The sequence below is a fragment of the Miniopterus natalensis genome, chromosome 2, assembly GCF_054644295.1.
Source record: "Miniopterus natalensis isolate mMinNat1 chromosome 2, mMinNat1.hap1, whole genome shotgun sequence".
NCBI classification, from domain to species: Eukaryota; Metazoa; Chordata; class Mammalia; order Chiroptera; family Miniopteridae; genus Miniopterus; species Miniopterus natalensis.
In genome coordinates this window covers 56,934,222-56,961,606 of record NC_142082.1, presented here as the reverse complement: position 1 = coordinate 56,961,606, position 27,385 = coordinate 56,934,222, and the positions used below count along the sequence as shown (strand labels likewise).

The 27,385-nt window shown below is 33.3% G+C and overlaps 1 protein-coding gene across 2 annotated transcripts in view; it reads right to left on the bottom strand.

The window, feature by feature from the left end:
• Positions 1-27,385, bottom strand: part of KLHL1 (kelch like family member 1) — a 329,988-nt gene that overhangs the window by 147,221 nt on the left and 155,382 nt on the right. For both annotated transcript variants that reach the window (XM_016216440.2, XM_016216441.2), the window contains one exon: positions 21,783-21,979. In XM_016216440.2, the coding sequence (XP_016071926.2) occupies positions 21,783-21,979 (197 nt within the window). The remainder of the gene's footprint in view (positions 1-21,782; positions 21,980-27,385) is intronic.

Sequence of the window (27,385 nt, the reverse complement as noted above, 5' to 3'; positions counted from 1 at the left end):
AAAGAAGCCACATCAAGACTGGTAGGGGGGGGGGAGATGCAGAAGGGCTAGTCCCGCACTTACTTGGTGAATAAAATTTGGGAGGGAAAACTCGGGTGCAGAAGTCTCCTCTGAAGAACGAGATGTCCCAGCCCCACATCAGGCCCCCCCAGCCCAGGGTTGCTGTGCTAGGAAGAGAAGTCCCCACAACTTTGGGCTGTAAAAAGCAGCTTGGATTGTGGCTGAATAAGACTAAGGGCTGCTGGAGTCCCAGACATTTTTCTTAAAGAGCCTGCCCATGGACTTACTCAGGCCCATTCACTCTGAGGTCTATGTCTGGGACACTAGGTAAATACAAGGAGGAAATGATTTGTCTGGCATTGGGGCAAAAGCTGGAAGGGCAGCTTTCTTCCAGACAGAAGTGTTCCCCTACAGAGCTGGCAGGCTGGCTACACAGTTAGCCCTACCCTGGTGATTACCTGAGACTCCTCTCCACCCAATTACAAGTGCAAACCAAGCTGTCTCCATTGGCTTTTCCATACAGATTGCCTGTCTTAGTTCGTGCTTTGGACTTCTAAAACCTTTCAAATGAGCAGCATCTGGCCTCATCATGCTGTGTGCCTCTTCCTTAGTGGCCCCATGTGCAGCACTAGCCACAGCCAGCCTTGGTTTATAGCTTGGCCTCTCCTGGGTACCTCTAAGCCCAGCACAAGCAACAGCCATCTATAGATCGATTTGTAGCTAATGCTGGGAGGCACCAGGCAGGGTATGGGTGGTGACTGACCTTGGCTTACACCTCCTGGGAAACCTCAGAGCCAGAGCACCTGGTACCCATCTTCAGACCATGTCAAAGCACCAACCAACCTCATCTACAAGGGACACACTCAGGAGCAGACTCAGCAGGTATCAGAATGCTGCAGAAGTAAGTCCTGCTCTCTCAGGTTGACTCTTGCACAGCCAATCCTCCTCAGTGGCCACAGCCAGTTCTTTCAGCCATTTGGCCTGTGTGTATATCCCTTCCATTGAGGTGCCAACAGCAATAAAGTATCAACTACAACAGGAGGGTATACACAACCTACATGGGAGGCTTCACCTGGAGGGCTCAGCTTAAGTGATCAGGGAGGCTGTGCCACTGGGCCCTACAGGACACCAACTACTTAGGGCCATCCTACCAAGTTGGGGAGAAATAGCAGCACTACATAATATATAGAAACATACACAGGGGAGCAGTCAAAATGAGGAGACAAAGAAATGTGAACCAAATTAAAGAATAAAATAAAACTGAAAAATAACTAAACAAAATGGAGACAAGTAATCTACTAGATGCAGAGTTCAAAGCACTAGTTACAAGGATGCTCAGTGAACTTAGGGGCAGAGTAGATAAACTTAGTGAGAACCTCAACAAGGAGATAGAAAACATTAAAAAAGGAACCAGTCAAAAATAAAAAATACATAACTGAAATGAAAGATACATTACAGGGAATCAACAGTGGAATAGATGAATTAGGGGATCATATTGGAGATTTCAAAGATAAGGAAGCAGAAAACACCCAATCAGAACAGTAAAAAATTTTTTAAAAAATGAGGATAGTATAAAGAGCCACTGGGACAATTTCAAACACACCAACATTTGCATCATGGAGGTGCCAGGAGAAAAAAAAAGCAAGGAATTAAAAACCTATGTTAAAAAGTGATGATGGAAAAATTTCCAGGAAGTGAAGTGAGTCCCAAACAAGACAAAGACAAAGAAGCCCAAACCAAGACACATCGTAACTAAAATGATAAAAGTTAAAGACAAAGAATCTTAAAAGCAGCAAAATTAATCAGTTAATTATCTACAAGGAAGCCCTCATGGTGAGGGTGTGGAGAAAAGGGAACCCTAGTGCACTGCTGGTGGGAATGCAGACTGGTGCAGCCACCATGGAAAACAGGATGGAGTTTCTTCAAAACTTTAAGACATGAACTGCCATTTATTTGACCTAGTGATCCCACTTCTAGGAATATATGCTAAGAATCCTAAAACACCAATCAGAAAGAATATATGCACCCCTATGTTCATAGAGCAATTTACAATAGCTAAGATCTGGAAACAGCCCAAGTGCCCATCAGTAGATGAGTGGATAAAAAACCCCAAACACACCTATGGTACATTAACACCATGGAATACTAAGCAGCTGTAAAAAAGAAGGACCTTTTACCCTTTGAGACAGCATGGAGAGTATTATGCCAAGTGAAATAAGCCAGTCAGAGAAAGACAAGTATCACATGATCTCATTCATATATGGAATTTAATGAACAAAATAAACTGATGAACAAAAGAGATCCAGAGACATAGAAGCATGAAACAGACTAAGGAATCTCAGAGGGAAGGTGGGGAGGGTTGGGGTGGGAAGAGATCAACTAATGAACTTATATGCATATATACTTAGCCCATGGACACAGACAATAGTGTGGTGAAGGCCTGGGTGGGAGGTGGGGTATCTAGGAGGAGGGGGTCAATGGAGGGAAAAAGGGACATCTGTAATTTTTTTTTTTTAAATATCTTTATTGATTTCATAGAGAGGAAAGGAGAGGGAGAGAGAGAGAGAGAAACATCAATGATGAGAGTCATTGATCGGCTGCCTCCTGCACGCCTCCGACTGGGGATCGAGCCCACAACCCGGGCATGTGCCCTGACAGGGAATTGAACCCCAATTGCCTGGATCCTGGGTTGCCACTCAACCACTGAGCCATGCCCTGCCACGCTGTAATACTTTTAATAATAAAGATAAAATTTTAAAATAATAATGTATGTGAGATTGTCAAACTTTAAATTTTGGAAGATAGTGATTTCTAGATTAACATAATTTTCAAAGAAAATTAAGAAAGGTTGTAAATGTTAAAAGAGTAAAGCATTAGTTATTTTGTAGTTCATAGTGCTATCTTAACGTGTATTTAAGGGGTACCCAACGAACCATTATAATAAAAGTGACATTCCTAAATCAATGTCACAGTGAAGGATTAGACAATGTTTCTTAACACATGTCAAAAAGGCAAAGGGAGTAAGAAATCTAATATAAAATTATCCTTGGCTTGAAATAAATTTAGAAAGCTAAATTGATGAGTAATATAGTAAAATACAAACGTGGTTCCTTAGATACTTATGTTATGGGCAGTTAGACAGACGCCAAGTATAGAAACTCACCAGGGCAGAAAGCTGATGACTATTCTATTGAGACCCTCCCCTGAGACTTCCCCTAAGATTTCCACCTGCAAGAGAGAAATAAAAATGCTCAGGATGAAGGACCAGGGCAAGGTCTCCCCCAGGGGAGCATGCCTGGGCCATTCCCTTTCTCCATCTTCCAAGAGTCCTTATGAGCCTTGTAACCGCGGGAGCAGTGGGCAGCTTGTCCCAAGCTAACTCCCTGAACCTGTCTCCAAGGCCCCCTTTTCTCTCACTTCTCAGTGAGCCAAAGCAGCCTGCCTAGGCTCTCCTGTTGCTTCTTCTATGCACCTTCCTTTTTTCACTATCTTAAGCATATTTTTGCTGTGGCCAATAATTTTACTTACTTTGTTACACTTTGTCTCTTCATTGAAATCTTTCCTTCAAGAAGACAAAAAACAAGGTCTAGTCCTCTCCCTGTAACAGTTACTTATTTTGACATGTTTACAGAAAATATTCAATTTTACCTAAATTTATGACAACCTGAGCTTTTTACATTATGGCGATGTACACATATGCCTTTTTATATCAAAAATAGTCACAGACTAAAGGGTAGTAATGAATGAAAAAGATTCCTGTTCATTTAATTTTTCATTCACAAATGTTCTTAAAAGAAAAAGAGAGTAGTCAGCAATCATATTAGTTTGTTCATATATCTCTGACACAAATTAACTCATAAGCATTGATTCTCTCCTTTATGCACTCATAAAGTAAAGCTGCACATGAAATAAGCAGGAACATTAAATATACAAATACATTAACAGTCATCAATGTTAACCCTTAGCCCATGTTAGCATATTCATAAAGTAAATTTCTGCATAACAATTAACGATTCATGCTGTTTCAGCACCAACTTGGCAGATAATGAGGAGGCTTCTGCATGTTAAAATGTAAATGATCTTACTGACCAAACGACATATATATTTTTTCCATAAAAAAATTTAGCCAGTGAAGAGCTAAAACAGGGTTGCAATTGCAATAACATTTTCTCTGGAATTAACTAAAAACTCCCTTCAGTAAAAGAAACATTATCAAACAGCTTACTAGAAATCTGATAAGGTAAGGTTACACAGCAGGTCAAGTCACTCCTATTGTCTGCAACATGATTTATAATGCTTGTGTCTTGCAGAAAATCTATTAATACAGATACAATGCCTGTCCTTCCATGTGAGTGCAATAACTGGGTCTATTCAGCTGATTTCAGTCTTGCACAGCAATTGCTTAAGTGTTTCAAAAGACTATCTGCTACCTAATGTTATATATGGACTGAGAGTTGGCATAATGTAATTAACCCCAGCTTGTAATTATTTCTGAAACTGATGCATGCAACTCATCTCTCTTAAACTTCTGCCCTCCCTATTTGATGAAAGGCTGTCATTTCAAACTCAATGTGAAGGCAAGCCTCCAAAGCCTAACCCTGTTTCTGATATCTCTTTTTCTAAATATTATGTGGGGTTTTATTCCCTTTTTCCCTTCATTCTATTGTGCTCACTTTGTTATTCATTCATTTGATCAATCATTCAACAGAAACAATGTTTTATCATGTTCTTCGGTGAAGTAGACCTATAGTATATTTCATGGTTGAAAATTCTATTGAAATTTTGAAGACACAAAGGGGTGAGGGTGAGGAAAGGATCTAGGTAGAATGAGAGTAATGTGTAAGGATGGGGTGATGAAACATCATGGAATGGTCTGGAGCTGCAAGTGTCTCTAGGATGGCGGAATAGCAGGAATTACAAGGAAATTCAATTACATAACTGGAAAAGTAGGTAAGCAACAGATTATGAAAATACTGTATTCTAACTGTTTATACTTATTATAGTTTGTGAGGAACAACTACAGATTGTTTTGCTGGAGATAGATTTAATCAGATTTGGACTTAAGAAAATTAACCATTGAAAACTATGATTTAATACAATTTTTATGAAGTTCTAGAACTAGCAAAACTAAATATATATTTAAGGGTGCGTACAAATGTGATAAATATGTTCCAAAAATACGTGCATTACAAACACAAAATTCTTTCTATTCTCAAAGAATAGTGTCTATCATTGAGGAAAGAACAAGTAAACAGGATTTCAAGGAGTTCACAGGTAGGAATATACTTAAGAAGATCCATTTTTAAATGGAGAAATACTAAAATGAAAAGTTATTTGAATATTATACTTTACTGTATATTCTAAGTGTCAAACATTACATGATTAACCACTTAAAATGAATACAATTTTGAAATAAAATATTTGAAAACATTACAAGTAAATTTTAAATACTACATAGTAAAATATTTAAAAGTGAATTAGAATGAGAGAGACAGAAATAGAAGCTCTGCAGCATCTCAGGTGAGATAGAATGAGATATTTAACTCTGTAGTGAACTCTAGGCAGAGAAATGAAGTCAGGTTCAGTTAATTGTAAGTGAAAAAGGAGAACAGTAATGAAGGTTGCCCAAAAATTCATGGTCAGGAGGCTCTAAAGGTGAAAGTGTTCATTGATGTTAAAAACTGCAGAAAACTGAGACAGAAAAGTACAACTGGATTTTTAAACTCTGGGATCAATACTGGTCAACTCTGTCACAGCTGTTCTGTCTTCGTGGAGGCTAAATCCATATTGCAAGAGAGATTGAATAATTTCTTAATTGGAGTTGCTTAGGGGTAATGATCTGGTTTGGAGGGTAGGTGCTAGGGTTCTTGTCTTGATATTGCAATTACAGAGAAACTTCTCATTTTTAGGAATGTCTATTATAGTGCAATAAAAAATACATTCTTATGATGTGCTTATTTATACTTACAACATTTTTTTAAATGTAAATTTTGAACAGAATCATCATCATTGTCACCATCATCATTATTCTTATTGCTATTAAATATATGTGCTGATTTTAGGAAGCACTGATGGGAATGGAGATGCCCTCGTAGCACCAAAATTTTTGAGGAGAAATCAGGGTTTAAAGAGGAGAGTTAGTGAGAAATAGTATAGTGCAATAGCTAAAGTTATAGACTTTGAAGCTAGTTTCCCTAATTTGAATTGTGGCTTCACCATTATCTGAGTGCAGTTCAGCAAGTTAATTAACTTTTCTGTGCCTTAGTTTCTTAGGCTGTAAAGATATTGCCGATCGTAGAGCATTGTTAGGATTAAAATAGCTATAGTTAGTATATGTAAACAGAACATTGCCTGGCTTATATAATCAATTTATCAGTATTATTGTGGTGAAATTGTAAAGGAATTATAATTTATTGTCCTTTCTGGTCTCTATATTACTGAGAACTATTATGTGGCACTTGTAAATAAGAAACATTATGACTATACATCATTTTAATGTCATAGCAAAACGTCTGATAGTGACCATTGAAGAATTATTTAATTTACTAGAAGAATATACATTTATTTTATTTACCTTTTCTATTGATTAGCACTTAAGTTATGTAAAATTACTTATTAGCTTTCATAATAACAATAGTTGCAAGTGATTTCTATCTTGTGGAAAAGATAAACCTTAATGTTTAAAGTTTTATTGCCTTTCATGACCTCAACAGCTTTTTTAACTTTGCAAATTAATTTCAGCATTCTTTTCCTTAGTGACTTGGCCTCCTTAAACTAGTTTTACCATCCTGCTGATACTCTCATTCATAAGATAAATAAATTATTTGGCATGTGCTCAATATCTATTTGTGTGAGTCATGGTTTTTACTTTTTTGTATTTAGTCATGTTCTAACTTTTAATATGTACGCCCAATTGTTTATAAGTCACTTTTAACTACTCCCCAATCTCATATAGTAGTAGTAAATCAATATAAAATAAGCCTGAATAAGAAATCTTACGGTGTTTGAAAATAGGTGATCCTTATTTAGATATAGAAATATTATAATATTTGAGGAGCTTGTTTCTTAATACCCCCAGGACAGTAATGCTGCCTCTAGGGCCCCAGGTAACCATAGCTTCTATATAATGTTCCAGATTATAAAGGCCTGAAGTACTCAAGGTGCTCTAAATCTTTGACATCATTCTCTAACCTGCTCCTGACTTGTGCCTATTGGATCACTCAAAGGCTCCCATTTTTTCTGTCGAAAAGAACTCTATCACTATGAACTTGTGTAATGCTGGCATGCAGCAGGTTTTCTGTTTTGGACTCCACCCAGGACTTTCTCCTCTAAGTAGGATATTTCTGAATAATGAGACTCAGATTAAACAACCCTACTAAATGAGGAACAGGCAGTCTAAGAGTGTGGACTCACTCTTCCTTGGACTGCCTGTTCCTCATTAAGCAGGTGGTCTTGAGTTGTGAGTGCAGGGTGGGGAGAAAGAGTGAGGAGCAGCTAAGCAGAGGGTAAAAAAAAGTTCAGTAAGTCCTGAGAACTCCCCAATCCCTCAGAAGTATAATTTCCAGCCAAACTTGGTCTTCCTATCATTACTAAAAGGCCTTACAGCCAACAATGCTGAATCACCTCCCTTCAGCCCTTTTTCATTGTTAATCATTACAGTGCCCTGAAGATTGTACCTTAGCGCAGAAAGAGAGGAAAGCGTGTTGGTTAGATTGTGTCAATGCAAAGGAAAAATTGACAATTTAGGAAAGAAGCTATTTAACAAAAAACAAAAATTCTAATGCCAGAGTAGGGTTAAGTGGAAGGCAAGCACAAGAATTAGTCTTCAGTAAGAGGAAAGATACCTGTTCTTCCAAGATTAAAAGTATGCCTAGGTGTATTAATAAAAAGATAGTAATGTCTTTCACTAGCCTTGCACTTTATACTTTGTAAAGTACTTTACATACATAGTTTATGTTTGACATTATTTTTCCTCAGATCAAGGCTAAAATCACTGATATATATAGATATATATATATAATAGATATATATATAATATATATCTATTATATATACATTATATATATAATGTATATATACATATATATGAAATCTAATGGTGCTTGAAAATAGGTGAACACACACACACACACATATATATATATATAAAGAGAGAGAGAGAGAGAGAAGAGTCTGATACTGTTAAGAAATTAATCATTATGCTCTATTTGGCTAAAAAGATGATGAGATTTATTTTTCTGTCTAATTATCTTTGACATTTTTATTGTTAAAAAACATTCCTATTTTCCTCCTCATTTTAATAACAAACATTTGTTCCCAGATGTTATTCATGTTTGTGTTGCTTTTACAATGAAGTGAATTTCAATGCTCTAATCTTTCCAAAGATTTGCATTAAAAGAAATAAACAAACAAATATAAAACACACTAGGGTTGATGGCCAGGGTTAGGGGCTAAATATAAAAATAATTTGGAAAACAATAAAAAGTCAAATATAATATGTATTCTTTCACTAAAAATGGCAAGCATACTTTCAAGTTATTATCTGTAGAACAAGTTTGTTCTTTTTTTTAACCTATGTGATATTCCATAAGTTGTAAATAATATCACAGTGAACTTTTATTATTAAAGCAACCATTAATCTTAATAATAGTAAATGTTTGAATTGATGTGGGGAGCTGTCTTCCACTATTTTAGGTTGTGTGTTTTCCATTGTGTGATTTAATTCCAAATTCCAAGGGTGGCATATTACCACAACTAACCAGTCAGGACTGCATTTGAGGAGGAATTAAGGGATAGAAATATTGCTTACTATGAATTTACTCATCGTGAGATATGAAAAAGGCATATATTAAATGTCACGTTTTTTATTAACCAATATGGGAAAACTAATTCCATTTAGGTAATAGCTCAAGTTAGAGTAAAATAATTATCATATTAGTACTATGAAAAAGCCATTGAGCACTTATAAATCAAGGATATATTTCCCCTTAGAACATCAGGAAAATTCTTCTTTGGAGACAAAATTGTTGAGATAGGACTTAGTAGTTTTTTATTGAAATTATTGAAAAGTCATTTCTGTCACAAAGATCAGCAAGCCAAAGAAAAATTCTCATTTGCTGTAGCCATCAGTCAAAAAATACAATTGAGTACAATTCCATGTATAATAGTATCAAAAAAGAATAAAGCACTTAGCAATAAATTTAATAAAAGTATAAGCCCTATAACCTAAAAGTTAAAAAAACAAACATAAGATGTCTAATGTTCATGGATTAGAAAATTGATCTATAGAGTCAAGGTAATCCTTATCAAAATCCTTACTTGCTTATGTTCACACTGACAAGTTGATTCTAAATTTTATAAGACACCTGGATATCTACACATAAAAGAATAAAGTTAGACCATCTATCTCATGCCATCTAACAACTAAAAAAAAGAAAAACAGAAAAACAGAGCAAGATGTTGGAACTAAATCCATAAGACTCATATAAGATAAAGTATGTGGAAACCTTTGGCCTTGTATTGGTCAATGATTTCTTAGTTATGATACAAAAAACACAAACAACAAAGTGAAAAATTCAGATAAATTGGACATCAACAATAAAAACCTTTGTCCTCAAAGAATACCATCAAGAAAGTAGAAGACAACCCACAGAATAGCAGAAAATATTTGCAAATTGTATAGTCGATAAAAGACATTTCTAGACTACATAAAGGATTTTTACAACTCAACAATAAAAAGACAAATAACCCAATTAAAATGAGCAAAAGAGCTGAACAGATAATTCTCTAAATAAGATATACAAGTGTCCAATAAGTACATGGAAAGATGCTCAATTTTATTAGGCATTAGGGAAATGCAAGTCAAGCTGAGAAGATATCACTTCATGCACACTAGGATGGCTATTATCAATAAGAAAGTTAAATAAAACAATTTTGTCAAGGATATAGAAAAATTGAACCCTTATGTGAAATGGTGCAGCTATTCTGAGAAAGAGCCTGGCAGTGCCTCAGAATCTTTAACATAGAATTACTGTGTAAGCATTTCACTCTTGGTTGTATATCCAACAGAAATGAAAATATTAGTCCCACACAAAGACTTCCATACAAATGCCATAACAGTATTATGCATAATAGCCTCAAAGTGTAAACAATTCAAATGCCCATAAAATAATGAATAGATAACTAAAATGCTGTATACCCATACAATGCAATATTATTTGGCAATAAAAACAAATGAAGTACCAGCACATGCTATAACATGAATGAGTCCTGTAAACATTACACTGAGAGAAGGAGCAGCCTCCAGACCACATATTGTATGATTTAATTTCTGTGAAATGTCCATAACTGGGAAGTCTATATAAACAAAAAGTAGATTATTGGATGCCTAAGACTGGTGACTGTGGAGGGTGGGATGGGGCGTGACTATTAATAAGTACAGGGTTCCTTTTGAAGTGATGGAAATGTTTTTAACATGCAAAATTCTGTGAAAATACTAAAAAACACTGAATTTTGCCTGGCTGGTATGGCTCAGTGGCTGAACATCGACCTGTGATTGAAGAGATCGCAGTTTGATTCCTGCTCAGGGCACATGCCTGGGTTGGGGGCTCGATCCCCAGTAAAGGGCATGCAGGAGGCAGCCCATCAATGACTGTCATCATTTTATGTATTTAAAAAAAAAAATAACACTAAATTTTACACTTTTTAAAAAAATATATCTTTATTGATTTCAGAGAGAGGGAAGAAGAGGGAGAGAGAGAGAGAGAAGCATCAATGATGAGAGAGTCACTGATCGGCTGCCTCCTGCACGCCCCTGACTGGGGATTGAGCGGGGAACAGGGGCATGTGCCCTGACTGGGAATCAAACTGCCATCCCCTGAATCCTAGGTCGATGCTCAACCACTGAGCCACACTTGGCCGGGCCATTTTATGAGTTTTAGATTTAACAAGATATAAAATCATAAGACTGCAAGGGGCCATAAGGAACTAGTATGGTCTCAGATGAACTTCATCATTTTCCAGTTAATGAGAGAGATCTCAAGTGAATTGCTCAAAGACACATGGTTTCATTAAACCTAGTTAAAAAGTCAGGTCTCACAATTTTCAATGCATTTTTTACCTTGTACATTATGGTGTTTTTGTTTGTTTGTTTGTTTTTTCTGCTTAAGAGGTGTTGAAATCGCAAGAGCCTTCAGTGATCAAGAGATTATGGGAACTTTTGAAACAAACTAGTTAAAAAGTGAGACTGTTGACTTAAAGCAACACTGGTAGAAATATATTCTGGACAAAATTAATAAATAAGTAAGAGTGCAGCTTAGACTTTTAGCCCATGTTTTAAAGAACTACTTGAGAAATTATCTAGGTTAGTTTATCTATCTGGTTGGAATTACTTCCACAATATCTATGGCAAGAATTTTACCATTTCTTTCCTTAAATCTCAGTGGTGTTCTACACTCTCATACGTAGTTTTAAATATGAACTTCAAGAAATGTCACAAATTCTAAGATATTATTAATTAAAATGTTAAGTCCTAGTATTTAATATTAAGAATATGATATGCAAGTAGACTATTTGTACAAAATTCTTTTATTAATCATGGTTTTGAACAATGAAAACTAATATTTACAAGAAATTATGTATTTTTCAAAATCTAATTTATATATACATTATATTGACTTTTGAAAACAAGACAAAGGGAGCTCTAGATTACTATATGTTTCTGTTCTTTAGCCAGTAGGATAAATCTATTTTCTACTAATGTTTGATATTGAAGAATACCATTGAATGAACAGGTGATGGTGGACCTGTGTTATCCTTTTACACAAGTTGATTTTGGGAGCTGGTAAATTTTTCATTTGTTGATTTATCAGGAAAGTTCTTTTACTTTGTCTTGGGACCTGAAACTTCACTAATTCCCATCTCTATTTCCCAGGCTGTCAAAGGATACATTTACTATGAGAATTTTATAGATCTTGGTGTTGTTTAGCTTAAGGTATGGTTATTACCAAGTTTTATTTGTCCTAAGCTGGAATATATCATTCATATTTCTACCTTCTTGAAATAAGACAATTCTCAGAGCATTCTACGACTTGAAAAGTAAAAGCAAAAAGAGTGTAGTTTTACAATGATGAATTTCAAGTGAGTTCATCAAACTGACCATTTTTTATTCTAAATGCTCTAGTAAAATAATATTATTTTCTATGCTGAGTTATATTTCAATCTACTGACAACTAAGCCATCACAAAAAACTAAAATAATTTAGCTATTGAAGCAGACTATTTAAATGCAATGTTGGCCACTTACAAACCAAACTTTAGATTCTTTGAGAGTAGTTGATATTTTCAAGTTTTCAATATTTAATGACATCTTTCCCCATAATCTTTGAGAATAATTAAGAAAATGAAACTTGCAACATTCTTTTGAAGAGGAAGAAAGTACATCTTTGCATCCCCAAGTGAAAAGTTAACAAGTGACATTTGACAAGTTAAACTTAATCATTACTAAAATATCCTAATTGTTGTCTATATAGGGTGGGGCAAAATTGGTTTAAAGTTGTTTGTATGGAAAATAATATAATAATTAATAAATAATAATATAAGAATAAACATTGTATTTTACATACCCACAACTATAAACCTACTTTTGCCCCCCTTCTATTTCCTTTATTCTTTTTCTAATTCTGGGTCAAATTAAAAATAAAATAAAATGTAAAAATTAATATACCAACAAAGATCATAATACAAATGTATATGTATATGTAGAAATACGTATTTTTTAAAAATGCAAACTAGAGTTACATAGAGTTTACTATTTAACAATATACCTTTCTTCTGATTAATATGTGCAGTCAATGCTGATACAGATGTCTATTTGTATATGTAAATATATGCATCTATGTCTTAATCAGTGACTAGAAATAATAAACTCTATTTTTAACTTCACCAATTTTTATCTAGATCAACTGCAATATATTTATTTCAAAAGTATGTATTTTCTACTACATTTCATGTTATCCTCTGTATTTTCATCATTTAGTCATTATCATTTATTCATCCATATACCAGATGTAAAAATAGAAACACTACTCTGTAAATTGATAATCAGCTTATTTTCCTTTCAAATAGAACTGGAGCAGAAACTCAATTCCATCTTTACCTATATATTTGGAAATTTTTCCATGTTCTTTTCACTTTAGATTCAATTAAAATGCAAATTATCTTCAACAAATGCTTAGAATACTAGAATATCTGGCTTGAAATTTATTCAGTCTTAAGTAAATCTACTTAGATTTAGTATTGATGAAATAGCCCATTTTGTTTAAAAAGTGTTTAATCTTCATTATTATCAAGAAAGCCCTTTTACTAATTGTGAATTATATAACTCTAACTCAAATAAAATACATTTTTTCATGTTTCTCAAATAAATATTATCTAATGTTAAAAAACAACACAACAGCCAGTCAAGTGTGGGTCAGTGGTTGAGCATCGATTCAGGATCCAGGAGACCGAAGTTCAATTCCTGGTAAGGGCACCTGCCTGGGTTGTGGGTTGATTCCCAGAGGGGGCTTGCAGGAGGAAGCCGATCAATGAGCCTCTCATCAATCATTTTTCTCTCTCTCTCTCCCTCCCTCTCTCTGAAATCAATAAAGATATATTTGAAAAAACAACAACAAAAATAGTTATGTGCTTATTAGAGTAAATCCTACCAAAAAGTATACTATTTGTTGGAATTACTTAGAGAGGTCAGGATCTGAATCTTAGTCTTCAGAAGTTTGCTGATTTCTTATTACTATTACCTAGCAACATTTAATTACTTATAATGTGATGTTTTATGTAATTTCAATCATATATGACAATGGGATACATTTGATCTAGTATTAATTCCTCTGTTAGTATGTGTCCTTTATGTTGGACCCCAGGTTTTATATTTATTCCTTTTTAGAATGGTGGCTTTCAATGAAAACTAAATTTAAATATGAATAACTTTCATTTAAAGTACAAAAATATTAAATATAAACTTTGAATCTGAAATAGGTCCACTGAAAACTTAAGAAAACACCCACACAGTAGATGAAATATGTGCTTCCCATTGAACAGTTTTGAAATAGCTGATTAAAAAGTTAAAGAATTGGTCCAGCAAGCATGGCTCAGAGGTTGAGCATCAGCCTATGATCCAAGAGATGGAGGTCTGATTTGGGTTCAGTTCCCAGTGCTTGATCCCCAGCAGGGGGCATGCAGGAGACAGTTGATCAGTGACTCTCTCATCATTGATGTTTCTCTCTCTCTCCTTCCCCCTTCCTCTCTCTGAAATCAATAAAGACATAGTAAAAAATTAAAAAAGTTAAAGAACTGTAAAGGTGATGGGTGCATCCTGTATGTATTTATTTATAAATACATTTAAATAAAGAAATATGAAAAGTAAAATTAGGCACAATATAAACATTTTTTATTTATTGTGGAATAAGGATAATATATTTCACTTGAATTTATTAATATTTATAATATTTCATTTAAGTTGTTAAATTTCATAATAATATATTTTAAATTATTAATATATGAAAGTATTTATTCACTTATTCTTTTTTCAAACATTTATTGGGTGTCTAAATGAGAAAGGTATTATACTAAGAACTAAGAATACAGCAGGGAACAAGTCAGATGCAAGTATCACCTCATGGAACATGTAATCTAGTTCTGTACATTATGTTAATATATTTACAGTAGGGTGGGGTCTGGGGGAACATCTGATACTCTATTAGAAGTTACTTTTTCCTCAAATTTGTATGGTTGTACAATAAATTTCTGAAAGTATTCTTTTAGGGAATGGTCTGCCCCCTCTCTACTCTGCCCTTTTTACTAAAGGCAGACTGGGTTTCCCTTCAGGCAAATATTGATTTATCATGTTTCTTGTGAAGTATAATCTATCTTCTTTTTATGTCTCTTTAAAAAATTACTGTTGAACGTTCTTAAGCACAAATATATCTTTAACAGAGAAATGGCATTAAAAGAAAAATCTAAAATGGAAATAAAAAGAAATTAGTTCTATGTGATTCATTACCTCATCACAAAATATAAATATTTTACATTAGTTCATGATGTGCAAATTATTATAATTGAGACTTTCATATGCATAAAAAATAAGAAATTTTCTCTCTTTTGAACAAAAGTATTGATTTTATTTGCTGAACTGGGCTTTGCAAAGTGAAAAGGGCATAACGTTTCTGGCTTTTCCTTGTTCTGACATTAGATTGGAAGTCCTTTTTGAACTACTAAAATAATGTAGGAATATTGCTTATCACAGAAAGGCATTCTATTGATTAAATGATTTGAATCATTTAACACATATGGGCAAATTACAATAAAAATCCTATAGATGTGCCTTTATAGAACAGTTTTTAACAGCAGAGGTGCTTCTTGAACTTTTATTAGTTATATTGTTGCCATAGTATCAACTCAAGACACTCAGCAACCTTACAAAAATGTTAATCTGTTGGACAATAAAAAACAAGCAAGCAAACAAACAAAAACCTGATACATTTTAATAGATTTTGTGTGTTGTGATTTTATACAACTTTGTGTTATACTTTTGTGTTTTAGAAAGGAGAAGAAATAAAAAAATTAAAATATGCAAATGAAAGAATCCTTAAAATGAATGGAATGTTTTTCAATTAGATGATTATTATTGTCACCTTCATCAACAAAAGGCAGGGCACATTTCTTAAAAATAAAAAAGTCTTAAGTTTGGATATAAAATCTTAAGATGGAAACATATTAGAGGGGCTTCTGAATAGAGGAAATGGGCTGTGTCTAAAATGAACCCTTAAAAAGCTTATACTTTTCATTGTATACTCTGTGGTTATGTTTAATTAGTCTTTGAAACTGTTATTAAAACATATTTAATTGCAATTATTTTATAGAACCCTAACTATTAAAAGTTCTCTATAGTCAAACTACAGTTACATTAGTGAATACTTATTTGTTACAGTATTACTATTTTTATACAACTCTATCAATTTATTCAGTGTAATCTGAACATCCTGTTTATGTATGACACTAAACATAACTAAAAGTAAATGTTTAAAACTCCTTTACTCAAATTAACTTTCAGTTTTAGCCAGTAGACTGAAATTTTGCCAATGACTGTCAGAACACAAATAAAAACTGCCTGCAAAGAGATGTGGGTCTAATTTATGGACAGAGCAAGTAAAAAGAGAAACAAGAATAAGAGGAGGGTCCTCTCTAGCTAAGCTTCCATATGCTTCTTATTTTTGTGAACATTAAGCATGAACGACAGTCATCCTCCAAGCCACTCATTGTACACAAGTTCATTTGTTATCAATTTACAAAAACCTTCTGAAAGTCATTACTCAGAGCATTCATATATATGAGACAGTGAAAAGGGGTAACACCAACTAATGAACATAAAAAAATAAGAAAACATTCTAAACAAATTTTAATACTAATGCATCATATAATAGTCCTGAGAAAAGTTATGGGTGTTGTAAACTTCACTTTGATGACTTAGAAAAGCAAACAAATTTAAAGTTAAATTACATTTATTTTCCCAAAGCAAACTCTAAGTTATGGTTTCTATGAAGGGTTATTGGTAAAGATGAAAAAGCATGCTGCTAGCTAGAAACCATGAGAAACGCCAGGTATTTCAAAATCATGACCAGAAAACAGAGAGTTTGTTCTTTTTCTGTCATTGTCTAATGGCTCTGAAGGACAAGTGAATGATGTATGTATAGGATTTTTTTAGAGTACTAGCCTCTGAAAGGGCAGCTACTCTTATAATGACTCAGGAAGCTTTTATGCTCCAGCTCTGTGAATTCAACCTTTCAAGGCTACTGATTGAACAGGGTGGCCTCTAATTAGTCCTGTTGCCACTGCTTCCGCCTCCAGCGTAAACACTGTGAAATGTTTCATGCCATGCTGGTAGCACTAGCCAGAAAGTGAGAGTAAAGAGAGAAATTAAAAAACAAACAAAAAACAAAAAAAAACCCTAAGGAACAAAATATGGAGTTCATTGGTCTCATCTCCGTTTTAGATTTATAATATCTATTCCTCCCAAGCCATGTTGTGAGGTGTTCTGGATATCAGAAATCTGGCTTGATAACGGGTGAAACATAATCATTGTATATTCGTTAGTATATTGGACAGAGCATGAAATTTGTAGTAACGTAATACTAGGTTTAAATCCCCCATTCTATCATGTTCTTTCTGTTGTTCTTGAGTAAGTTATTTAGCACATCCAAACATTATTAAATCATTTAAAAAATGGATGTAACACAAAACTTGCAAGAGTTTAAAAAGATTAAGTTAAATAAGTATGTTTAACACCCTGAACCATACCTGGTACATACTGTGCACTTAACTTGTACACCACCAGCACCGGTAGGGGTGAGAATTGCCATCCAACACAGTGGCAGAAGCTAGAGTGACCTCAGTCTCCCTGCAGAAGGTCAAACAAATGCTACCAAGGAGCTACCAGATGAGTAGTTGAGGTAAACAACAGCAACAAAAACTATATATATATGTATGTATATGCATAATAAAGGCAGGAATTCATACTCTAAAAGGCATAAATCAGTGTAAGGGAATAGAGAGTTTTGAAGGCAGGTACACTTTATATTTAATATTCAGAGAAGAGATTTCTATGGAAGTGACATTTGAGCAGAGATATGAATGAGGCAGAGGAGAAAGGATATGAATATTTGGCAGAAGAGTGTTTCTGGCACAGGGAAGAAGAAAGCACAGAGGTCACCATGAGGCAGTGTGCTTGATGTAGCCAAAACCAGTAAGAAGGTCAGTGTGGCTGGAACCGTGTGAACAGGAAAAATAATGGTAGGAAGTATGATTGGAAAGAAAGTTAGAAGAAAACCATGCACAATCTCATTGATTCAATCCAAGAGTGCAAAGAATCACCATCCAGAAAATGTATCCAAGGAACTGTGGGGATTAATTAATATATTACAAGGTACTAGATGCTTTGTTAGGCCCAAACAAATTTTACTGGAAAAGCGTGTTCTCTGTCAGAGAGGAGTTTGCAATATAATTATGAAGACCAGTCACAAATAAAATAGATAAATAATTGTATAAGGGGGTTTATGATGACATCACATAATCCTAAGAAGAGGACTACTAAGATTTCAAGTGAGAGAAATAATTCCATGAAAAGATTTAAGGTATTTTTAGTCATGGATTAATTTAATTTGGAAACTGATGGGCCATTTAGAATTAGATACCGGAGATTCCAGACAAAAGAAATATCATGAGTAAAGTACAAGTTACAGGAATTAACAGCATATAATTAGGAGGGGTAAAATCAATTCCATTTTTTGGAGGAAATATGTCGCAGCATTTAGAGGCTAGGTGCGGAGCACCATGCATATCAAAGTATGGAGTCTGAACTGCTATTTTGGGGTAGGTATTGAAGACAATGTTGGGTTAGGAAGAGAGGCTACTCCATGTCCTATGTAAGAAAGACTTCAGATAGAGATCTGGAGACCTACACAGCTTTTGCATAGAGCTGTGGAAGGCAAGGTTAAGGAAATTTCTACTACTAATCTCAAACCTTCAGTTTAATGTGAATTCTTCTGAAATAAACTCTGCAGAGACACTGCATTCCTTAAGGACCTCTAGAAGGCTTCCATCAACTTTCTCAGTCTCCAGTAGTGAAGGAAATCACTTTCAAGGGCTCCCTTAGAAGTTATTTCAACTTTTCATCTGTCCACATCTGCCTGCAACTGTGGGTGGCTAATAACAGCTTCCTGTTCGTTTTCACTTTCTGTTTTTTGAGTGAATGCCTTTTGTTGGCAAATTCTAACCCAGAACCATAAGGAGAGAGAATTTCTGGGAAATGCAGTTCAAGGAGTCTCCTCTAAAGGCAAAGCTGACCTTGGAGGGAAGTGCTGATCAGGCTAAATGGAAAACCCAGAAGAGAAAGATCAGAAGACTGAAGTGGACTCTGCAATTTTCATCCATCTTCACACAAAGCAGATCAACTCTAATATTATTCTTTCACATTTTTATTTTGAACAGATTACACTAATAAAAAAGAAAAGAGAAATACTTAAATGTTATTGTTTTAGATATAAGTTTGTTCTGTCAAATACAAGAGAGTTATTTTCATTCCCTAATATTATTCAGCCACAGGCACCCATCATTTTTTCCAACTTTTCTTCATATGAAATGCTGATAAAATATTTACTATTCTTGTCATTCTCATCTGTTTCTGCTTGTCATTCTCTAACACTTTTAAAATGTGAAGTACAGAATTAAACACAGGTCTCATGATGAAAACTGACTAGTAGAGCACAAGGGGGGCCTATTTCTTTCAGTTATTTTTTTGCTAGCTTTGTATTTACACAGTCCAACTTTAAATGCTTTAAAATTGGCGTCATACTTCTTCCTAATATTGAGCTTGCAATAAAAATTTTCCAGTAGTTTGCACATGAACAACTGCCAAGCTGGGCCACTTTCCCTGAATAGATTTTGAAGTCATCCACACAAAATCAATAGCCTAAGCCAAATAAATGAGTGAAATTTCTAAAGAAAGCTAGCAAATAATATTAATAGTAAACACAAACAGACAGCAAATTAAGATCTAGACTTCAAAGACCAAGTTCATATCTAGAAAATCTTAGCAAGAAAATTAAAAATTAGAAAAAAATGTTACTTGTGAAATAAATAACAAATAATTGTAGCAAATGAAGAAGTTAATTCAGTCCTGGAGGTAATAGGAAAATGAGGATGATTTGCTAAAACACGGTTAACAAGAAAAAAAATCATAGTATAATAGGTTTGTTCTCAAAGCACGGATTGGATAGATTGGATGAAGACATCTGCCGGGTTAATCAAGAATTAGAAGCAAACATGTGCTGGGAAGTTATAATATTATAATATCAGATGCAAACACTCATTTTAAAGTGTTGGAATGGAAAGAAAATAGTGATCTAGGAAGACAGCTGATCAGTAGATTCTCTTCCCTAAAATAGTAACCCATGAACATCTAGAGAATACTGGAGCTTCATGCCTCCAAAAGAATTAGAAATCATTTAAATTTCAACAGACATGACATACATAATCCATTTGTAGTTTTAAAAATAAATTAAAATATAGTTGTTTTAGAACACTGAGTATGTGAGCTAGAACTCTTCTATGTTTCTGTTTTAAATACATTTTACTTACTATAAAGGCATACATTTTAAAGTGTCTAGAGAAAAATATATCATTACTATTGTGTGACAAATTGCAGAATAGTCTAAGCAGCTGCAAGAAAAACATTTTTATTAGTAAATTAATAATTTCAAACTAGAGCAGAAGGGACCATTATCCCTCTGGATGTGGAGGCATATTGTTTTTTGGCTCACTAAGCCAGGAGCTCCTAATTGTAATGAAATGTGCATAATTAAATGACTGCAGTTGGACTTTGATATTTTAGTTGATGAAGTATTTGCTTACATTGATCTCACATGGTTCATATAATTTCAATAGTGGTATTGTGGCCTGTCATGAAATATTTTGAAAGAAGAATTTGACAATAGAATCACAAAGCAAGTATCTTTTTCCTTGCATTTCTATATTTTCATTTAATTTACTAACCTGCTTAAAGGATTAAAGAAGAAAATTAACATAATACACTGTATTGAAATTCTATCTAAAAAAACAATTAGAAGGCTTTTAAATGACTGAATATTATTAGTGGTTTGAGAAGGTGTTTAATGTCAAAATAAGAGCTCTTTAATAAATAGCAATTATAAAGCTTAATGAGCTTTATCTCATATAAATTATTCCCTTGATTTGAAAAAGGAAAGTTCTATAATTTATAAGTGGTTGTTCCAGTAATAATAATAAAATCATTAATAATGTTAATAGTAACAATAGCAAAAATGGGTAGCATTTTATATAGTTCTTGCTATATGCCAGGACTGTATTACATGTTTTTAAAATGATTATTTCTAGGGTATGAAAAATTATGGGTATAAAACTGTTGTAATTGATTATTCTATTCTAGAATAAAGATAATGTAAAAATATTCCACACCTTAAAGTTCACACATTTAAAGTGTACAGTTAAAAGGATCTTTAGTGTCTCTATAAAGGCATTAAAATACATTATATATATATATATATATATAATATATGTATATTATGTGTGTGTATATATATACACACACACACACACACATTATATATATATTACATTATATAGATCAAGGTGGAAAGGAAAACTCTGTGGTGTCTCTTCTTATAAAGTCACTAGTCCCATCATGAGGACCCCACCTTCACGACCTCATCTAAATCTGATTATCTCCCATAGTCCCATCTCCCAATACAATCACATTGGAGGCAGGACTTCAACATTAAATTTTGGTGGATACAACTCAGTCCATTTTGGAAAGGTTGTAAAGAAAATGCAAAAGAAAAGTCTTTATGGCACAGACGGCTAGCTCTTCAATGGAAAAAAGAGGGGGGAAAAAGATGGCCGTGAAAGTGGATTTATAAAGATAGATATGCCAGGAGCAGTTAAGAAAAAGTTGATTTAAACAACTTTTAAAATTCCAAATAGTCAATATCTATATCTGTATTGCCTACAAAATGTAAATAAAGCCATAATAAAGTCCATTATGTAATGTTTTACATTGTATTCCATAATAAAAATGTGCCAATCATACAAACTTTATGTTGAACTTTAAAAAGCTGTTCAAAGCAATGACAGCAATTATTTTAACTTTTGATAATACAACTATGTCTCTCTTATTAAAACATTAAATTTCCTTACCATTGTGTAGCTGTGAGCCACCTTCATTAATTCAATGCACCCTTGAGCATCTGCAAATGCCCGGATCCCTAAACAGTTGGATGGATGCAAAAGCTTCATGAGGAAATGGCAGCACACTTCCACCACTTGAGGCAGCTGAAGGAGGCAGGCTGCAGCAAGAAGGTTTTCAATGGTGTCTTCCTTTAATTCCAAACAACCTAAACATTAAGTGAAGAGGGCTGTGAAACCCTGTGTACAACATGAAACAACATGCACTATCGTATTACTCAAAGCATTAGGCCAATCTGCTGCAAATGATTCAAACCTAGATTGATAATCAAGATAAATTTAAGTCCATGAAGGATAGCAATTGTTTTAAGCATCTTACTTTTTTTTTTACTAAATTTGAGTTAACATAATATTATATTAGTTTCAGGTGTACAACATAGCTCTTCAACATTTATATACCTAATGAAGTGATCACCATGATAACTATAGTAACCGTCTGTCACCATACAAAGTTATTATGATATTCCTTATGCTGTACATTAAATCCTGGTGACATAATTTATAACTTCAAGTTTGTACATTTTATTCCCCTTCACATTTTTCACCCATTCCCACCCCCTCCACTCAGGCAACCATCAGTTTATTCTCTGAATCTTTGAATTTTTTTATGTTTTTTTGTTGTTTTATTTTTTAGATTCCATAACTAAGTGAAATGATACTGTGTTTCTCTGTCTGACTTATTTCACTAGCATAATACTCTCTAGGTCCATCCATATTGTCCCAGATTTCAAGATTTCATTTTTTATGGCCAATGTGCACAAAACTTCCCTTTTCTCTGCATCCTTGAGAACACCTGTTACTTCTTTTTTGATAATCTGACAGGTGTGTGTTGATATCTCAGTGTAGTGTTAATTTGCATTTCTGTATTTGTGATGCTGAGAGTCTTTTCATGTGACTTTAGGCCATCTGTATGTCTTCTTTGGAAACAGATATCTATTCAATTCCTCTGCCCGTTCTTACTTCATATAATGTTCAAAATCATTTAGTACATACAGATGCAGTTTCAACTACAATATCTGTATGCACTTCGGCAGAAATTATGGTTCTTCCTTTGCTTGTAAATTAAGAACAAGAGAGTGAAATGTTTAACAGTATGTGTGCACTAGCTTAGGAGAGCATAGATTTACAAAATTTCTGAATATATACGCATATATGAATATGAAATAACTATGTGTTGATAATTATATTTATATATACATGTACTATAGATTGTTAATATTGCATTTAATTAACTGTACCCATGTTTATAATTTTCTATAATTTTTCTTTCCTTTTGGTTAATTATCTTAACCTAAAAAATGAGCTCTTCAGCATTTTGTTTTGTTTTGTTTTATAACTAGAATGACTTTTTAAAGGATGGAGCTGTTTCTAAAATGTTTATAAAACTCATCTGTAAAAACTCCTGGGCTTAACTATCTGGGGTTAGAATTTATTTAGCAACTCAGGCATTTTTAATAGTTCCAGTCTCATTCAGGTTTCCTGTCAGCCAGGAGGTTTTCTAAGCCATATAGTCTCTATAGTCATATAGAAATGGTTTATTCTATTTTAGATTTTGTGCCCAGACAGCTACTCTTCACTCGGTTTTCTTTGCCAGGCCACATGTCAATGGACTATGACCAGAGGGAGAGGGATGTGTGGTAATACCACACCAAAGTATTTATAATGTAAGTGTGTATCATTCATGTTCTCTTTCTCTCTTACCAGCTAGTTAAAGAGGACATGAAACCCTAGTGGATGGAGGGTGCACAAAAAGTAAGGGTCTGGGTGCCTGAGTCACAGCCTAGAGCTATTAGCTTCATATAGAAATATTCAATATTTAAACTAACCATACTCAAACAATAAACTTTACATTGTTGAATATTTAAGTATGAATATAGCATAGAATATTACTATATATATTGTATTGCTATATGTGTATTATATTTATAGTATATAGTATTACTATATATATTTATTTATAGTAGTATAGATTCTTGCAGCCTAATCTACTCTAAATTGAACAATTTTATTTTAATTATCCTGCATCTATACTTATGTGACAAATTTTACACCATATATTTATTTTTGCCTTTTATCGTTTTTATTTCACTAAATTCACTGATCTTTTTAGTGGATTATCTAATTGATTAATTATTTCAGAGAATTGCCCATTTGGGTTTTGTTAATAGGTAATATATAATAATGATAATGGCCATAAGTTCTATTGGGAGTAAAATTATTTTATTAATATTGTTTAGAAAGTATCACCTTACTGAATATGAAGATATAACCCATTATTAATTCTGCAAAGTTATTGCCCATTTTTATTGAAATGGTTCTTCCTCTCCCTCCACCTTAGCTTTCTCACTTTTCCCTTAAAGACTATTTCTAAGGGACATATATTGAGTCATATCATTTGCTTTTACATGTTGGTACTTTTTTTACATCTTCCATTCACTATTTCTGTCTCCAGCATATCTAATATTTTCCTTAAACATGATATTTTAAACTTTAATAACTTTTATTTTTAATTCTAAAAGTTCTCTTCATGAGAATTATTTGTACTAAAAAGTTTATAATATTTGTATATTTACCTTTAAATTCATTAATATTTCTTTAGGATATCAATATACTGTTTAATTCTACTTATCAAAAATTTAAATAACTTTTAACTCTAAATGTTATACCCATGGGAGTTTTTTATTTCGCAGGATTTTAAATGAATTCACAAACATCAATTTACATTTAAAGAATGAGTTTAATGCTTTTATTTTTTGATTACTGATTTATTTCTACTGTGCTGCCTTTACACAACTTTACCACATTTACTTTTAACTATAACCAACCCAAAATAAGTATCTATGATCTCAGTTTAATAGAAAATTTTGAGAATTTTAGATGCATTTCTGAGAAAATGATGTTTTAGTCACATTTTTTTAAAGGATATCTTTATTGATTTCAGAGAGAGGAAAGGAGAGGGAGAGAGAGAGAGAGAGAAACATCAATGATGAGAGCGTCATTGACCGAGCCCGCAACCCGGGCATGTGCCCTGACCGGGAATCGAACCCCGATCGCCTGGATCCTAGGTCGATGCTCAACCGCCGAGCCACTCCCGGCCAGGCTTAGTCACATTTCTGAGTCTTCTAAATTTGACTAAGGTTTGAATTATCCAAACTAATTTTATTTACATATTCCTCTTAGTTTTTGCCTTGGAAAACCTATATTGCAGCTTCTAATATTTGTTATAGTGATTAGACCTTACATAAAAGGGATATTTTAATTCATTTGTGAACGTGGAAGGCAGGCTGCACTAAAATTGAAACTCAAGCCTAAAACTATAGAGAAATAAAATAATTCTGATTAACCTTCATTATTAATATACTGCCATCTAATTGAAAATTTAAACTGTACTCTTGGAATTTACTTTTTTAACTTTTTGATGCTACTATAATTTTTTTCTTGGATTTCAACTGTTTTCATCATGAACATTTCTATGGCATGTTAAAAAAGGTGCCTACTTTCAAAAATTTATCTTTTAAGTACAGAATATTAAGAATGACCTTATAAATGGAATGTATTTTTTTCCACATCAAACTTTTCATTCTGAAGTTGTTTTTTACCTAAACTGCAAAAACAGTGCAATAAACATCCACATAACTTTTACCTAATTTCACCATTTTTTAACACTTTGCTGCATTTGTGTATGTTTATTTATGCTACAGCTGCTGAATAATTCTATAGTCACTTTCAGCCATCATACTTCACTCCTAAATACTTCAGCATGTATCTCTATGAACAAGGGCATTCTTCTACAGACCTGCAATAGAATTATCACACTCATGGCACTGATACAATAGGACTGCTATAACGCAAATTTTTCCAAATGTCCAAATAATATGCTTTGTAGATTTTATTTTTTTAATTCAAGATCTAAGTAAGGCTCACAGGTTACATTTACTTGTTAAGTCTGTTTAGTCTCCTTTAATCAGGAACATTTTGTCATTCATGACATTTGTATAGTGAAGAATCCAGACTAGTTTTTGTTTTATGTTTTTTTTTTTGTTTTTTGTAGAATTCCTCGATTTGAATTAGTTTCTATTATTTTCCCATTAGATTTAGTTGAAACCTTTTGGGAGGTGGTGTAATGTGCCTTATATAGGGAGGCTTGTGACAGTCAGTGTCCCATTGTCCATAGTGATAAGTTTGGTGTCTTGTGTAAGGCAATATATGTGGAATTGTTTCATTGTAAAGAAACTTTTTTCTTTATAATTAATAAGTAATCTATGTGTGATGGATACATTTTCTTTCAAACTTCACATTTCACCCATGATTTAACATGTTTAATAAAGAGTATTGTTTTATTTATGAGTTTCATTGAAAGAATAAGACAGTGAAGAAATCTAAAACATACTTCCAAGGGTAGCAAGGGATTTGATGACCAAAAAAAATAAAATAAATAAAAAAATTCAGGTAACGTAAAAAAAGTAAGTTGAAAGAAACAATGAGTGAGAGGGAAATTCAAATACTTTCTAATATATATTAATTTCTAATGAAATTAGCTACCTAAAGCTTAGTTTGGGTATAAAGAGGGACACTATTAATAGTATTAGTTAGAAATAATTATTTAAACTTCCAAGATTTTAATAAGTGCACAAGGACCTTATTGTTTAGATATTATCAACTGGTAGAAAACTTAGCCTCATAAGTTAATTCAGTAGAGGAGACATTTGCCTCTGCAATAATATAAATAATCACAATGAAATTCTTTGAGGTGTTTATATTTCACATTGTCAATAACATTATTATTCAATGATATTGTCCAACAAAATAATTATCTAAATTTAAAGGATTAATATTAGGTCAAATGGTTTTTAAAACTAATTATATCAGTACAATTATTTAATATGTGTATATCGATAATTCTACAAGTTAAGAAATCTATATTTTATATCAACTTTAGATGATTTATGAAATGTGTACCTATACTTATAAAAATAAAAAATAGAAGATTCAATATAAATATATTAACATCTGTTATGCATCTGTTCTTTATAATTGATTATAAGTGTAACAATTACATATATATTCAAAATATTGTTATAATTTAAGATCTTCAGAGTAATTTTACCTACAAGTTTTAGTAAGATCATCAAAAAAATATTCGTGTGATTCTTAGCATAGATCTTGTGAAAAATCAGATAAAAGGGATAAATGCAGATGGTGTGGCTTTTATTGATTCCTTTTTACTTTGATTTTAGAACATTGGGAGAGTGACTTTCTTTAGCTTAATTACCTAAATGTTCTCAATAGCACTTGTACAGAACAGAATTAGCACAGTAGGCCTGAGCTGCTATCCTTTGAACAGGTCTGTTTGCAAGATTTGCCTTTGACTCGTCTGAGATTTCAAGAGGGCTCTCACCATTAACTAGTACAAATGGCTACGGTGCTTAAACTATCTAAACTGTATGGTTTATGCTGAGCCCCTGCTTCCCTTCTGGGGTCTGTAATTTTGGTATATGCTAAGCAGACTCTGCCTATGTTATCAACCCTCAACAACAAAAAGCCCCGGGCAGAGT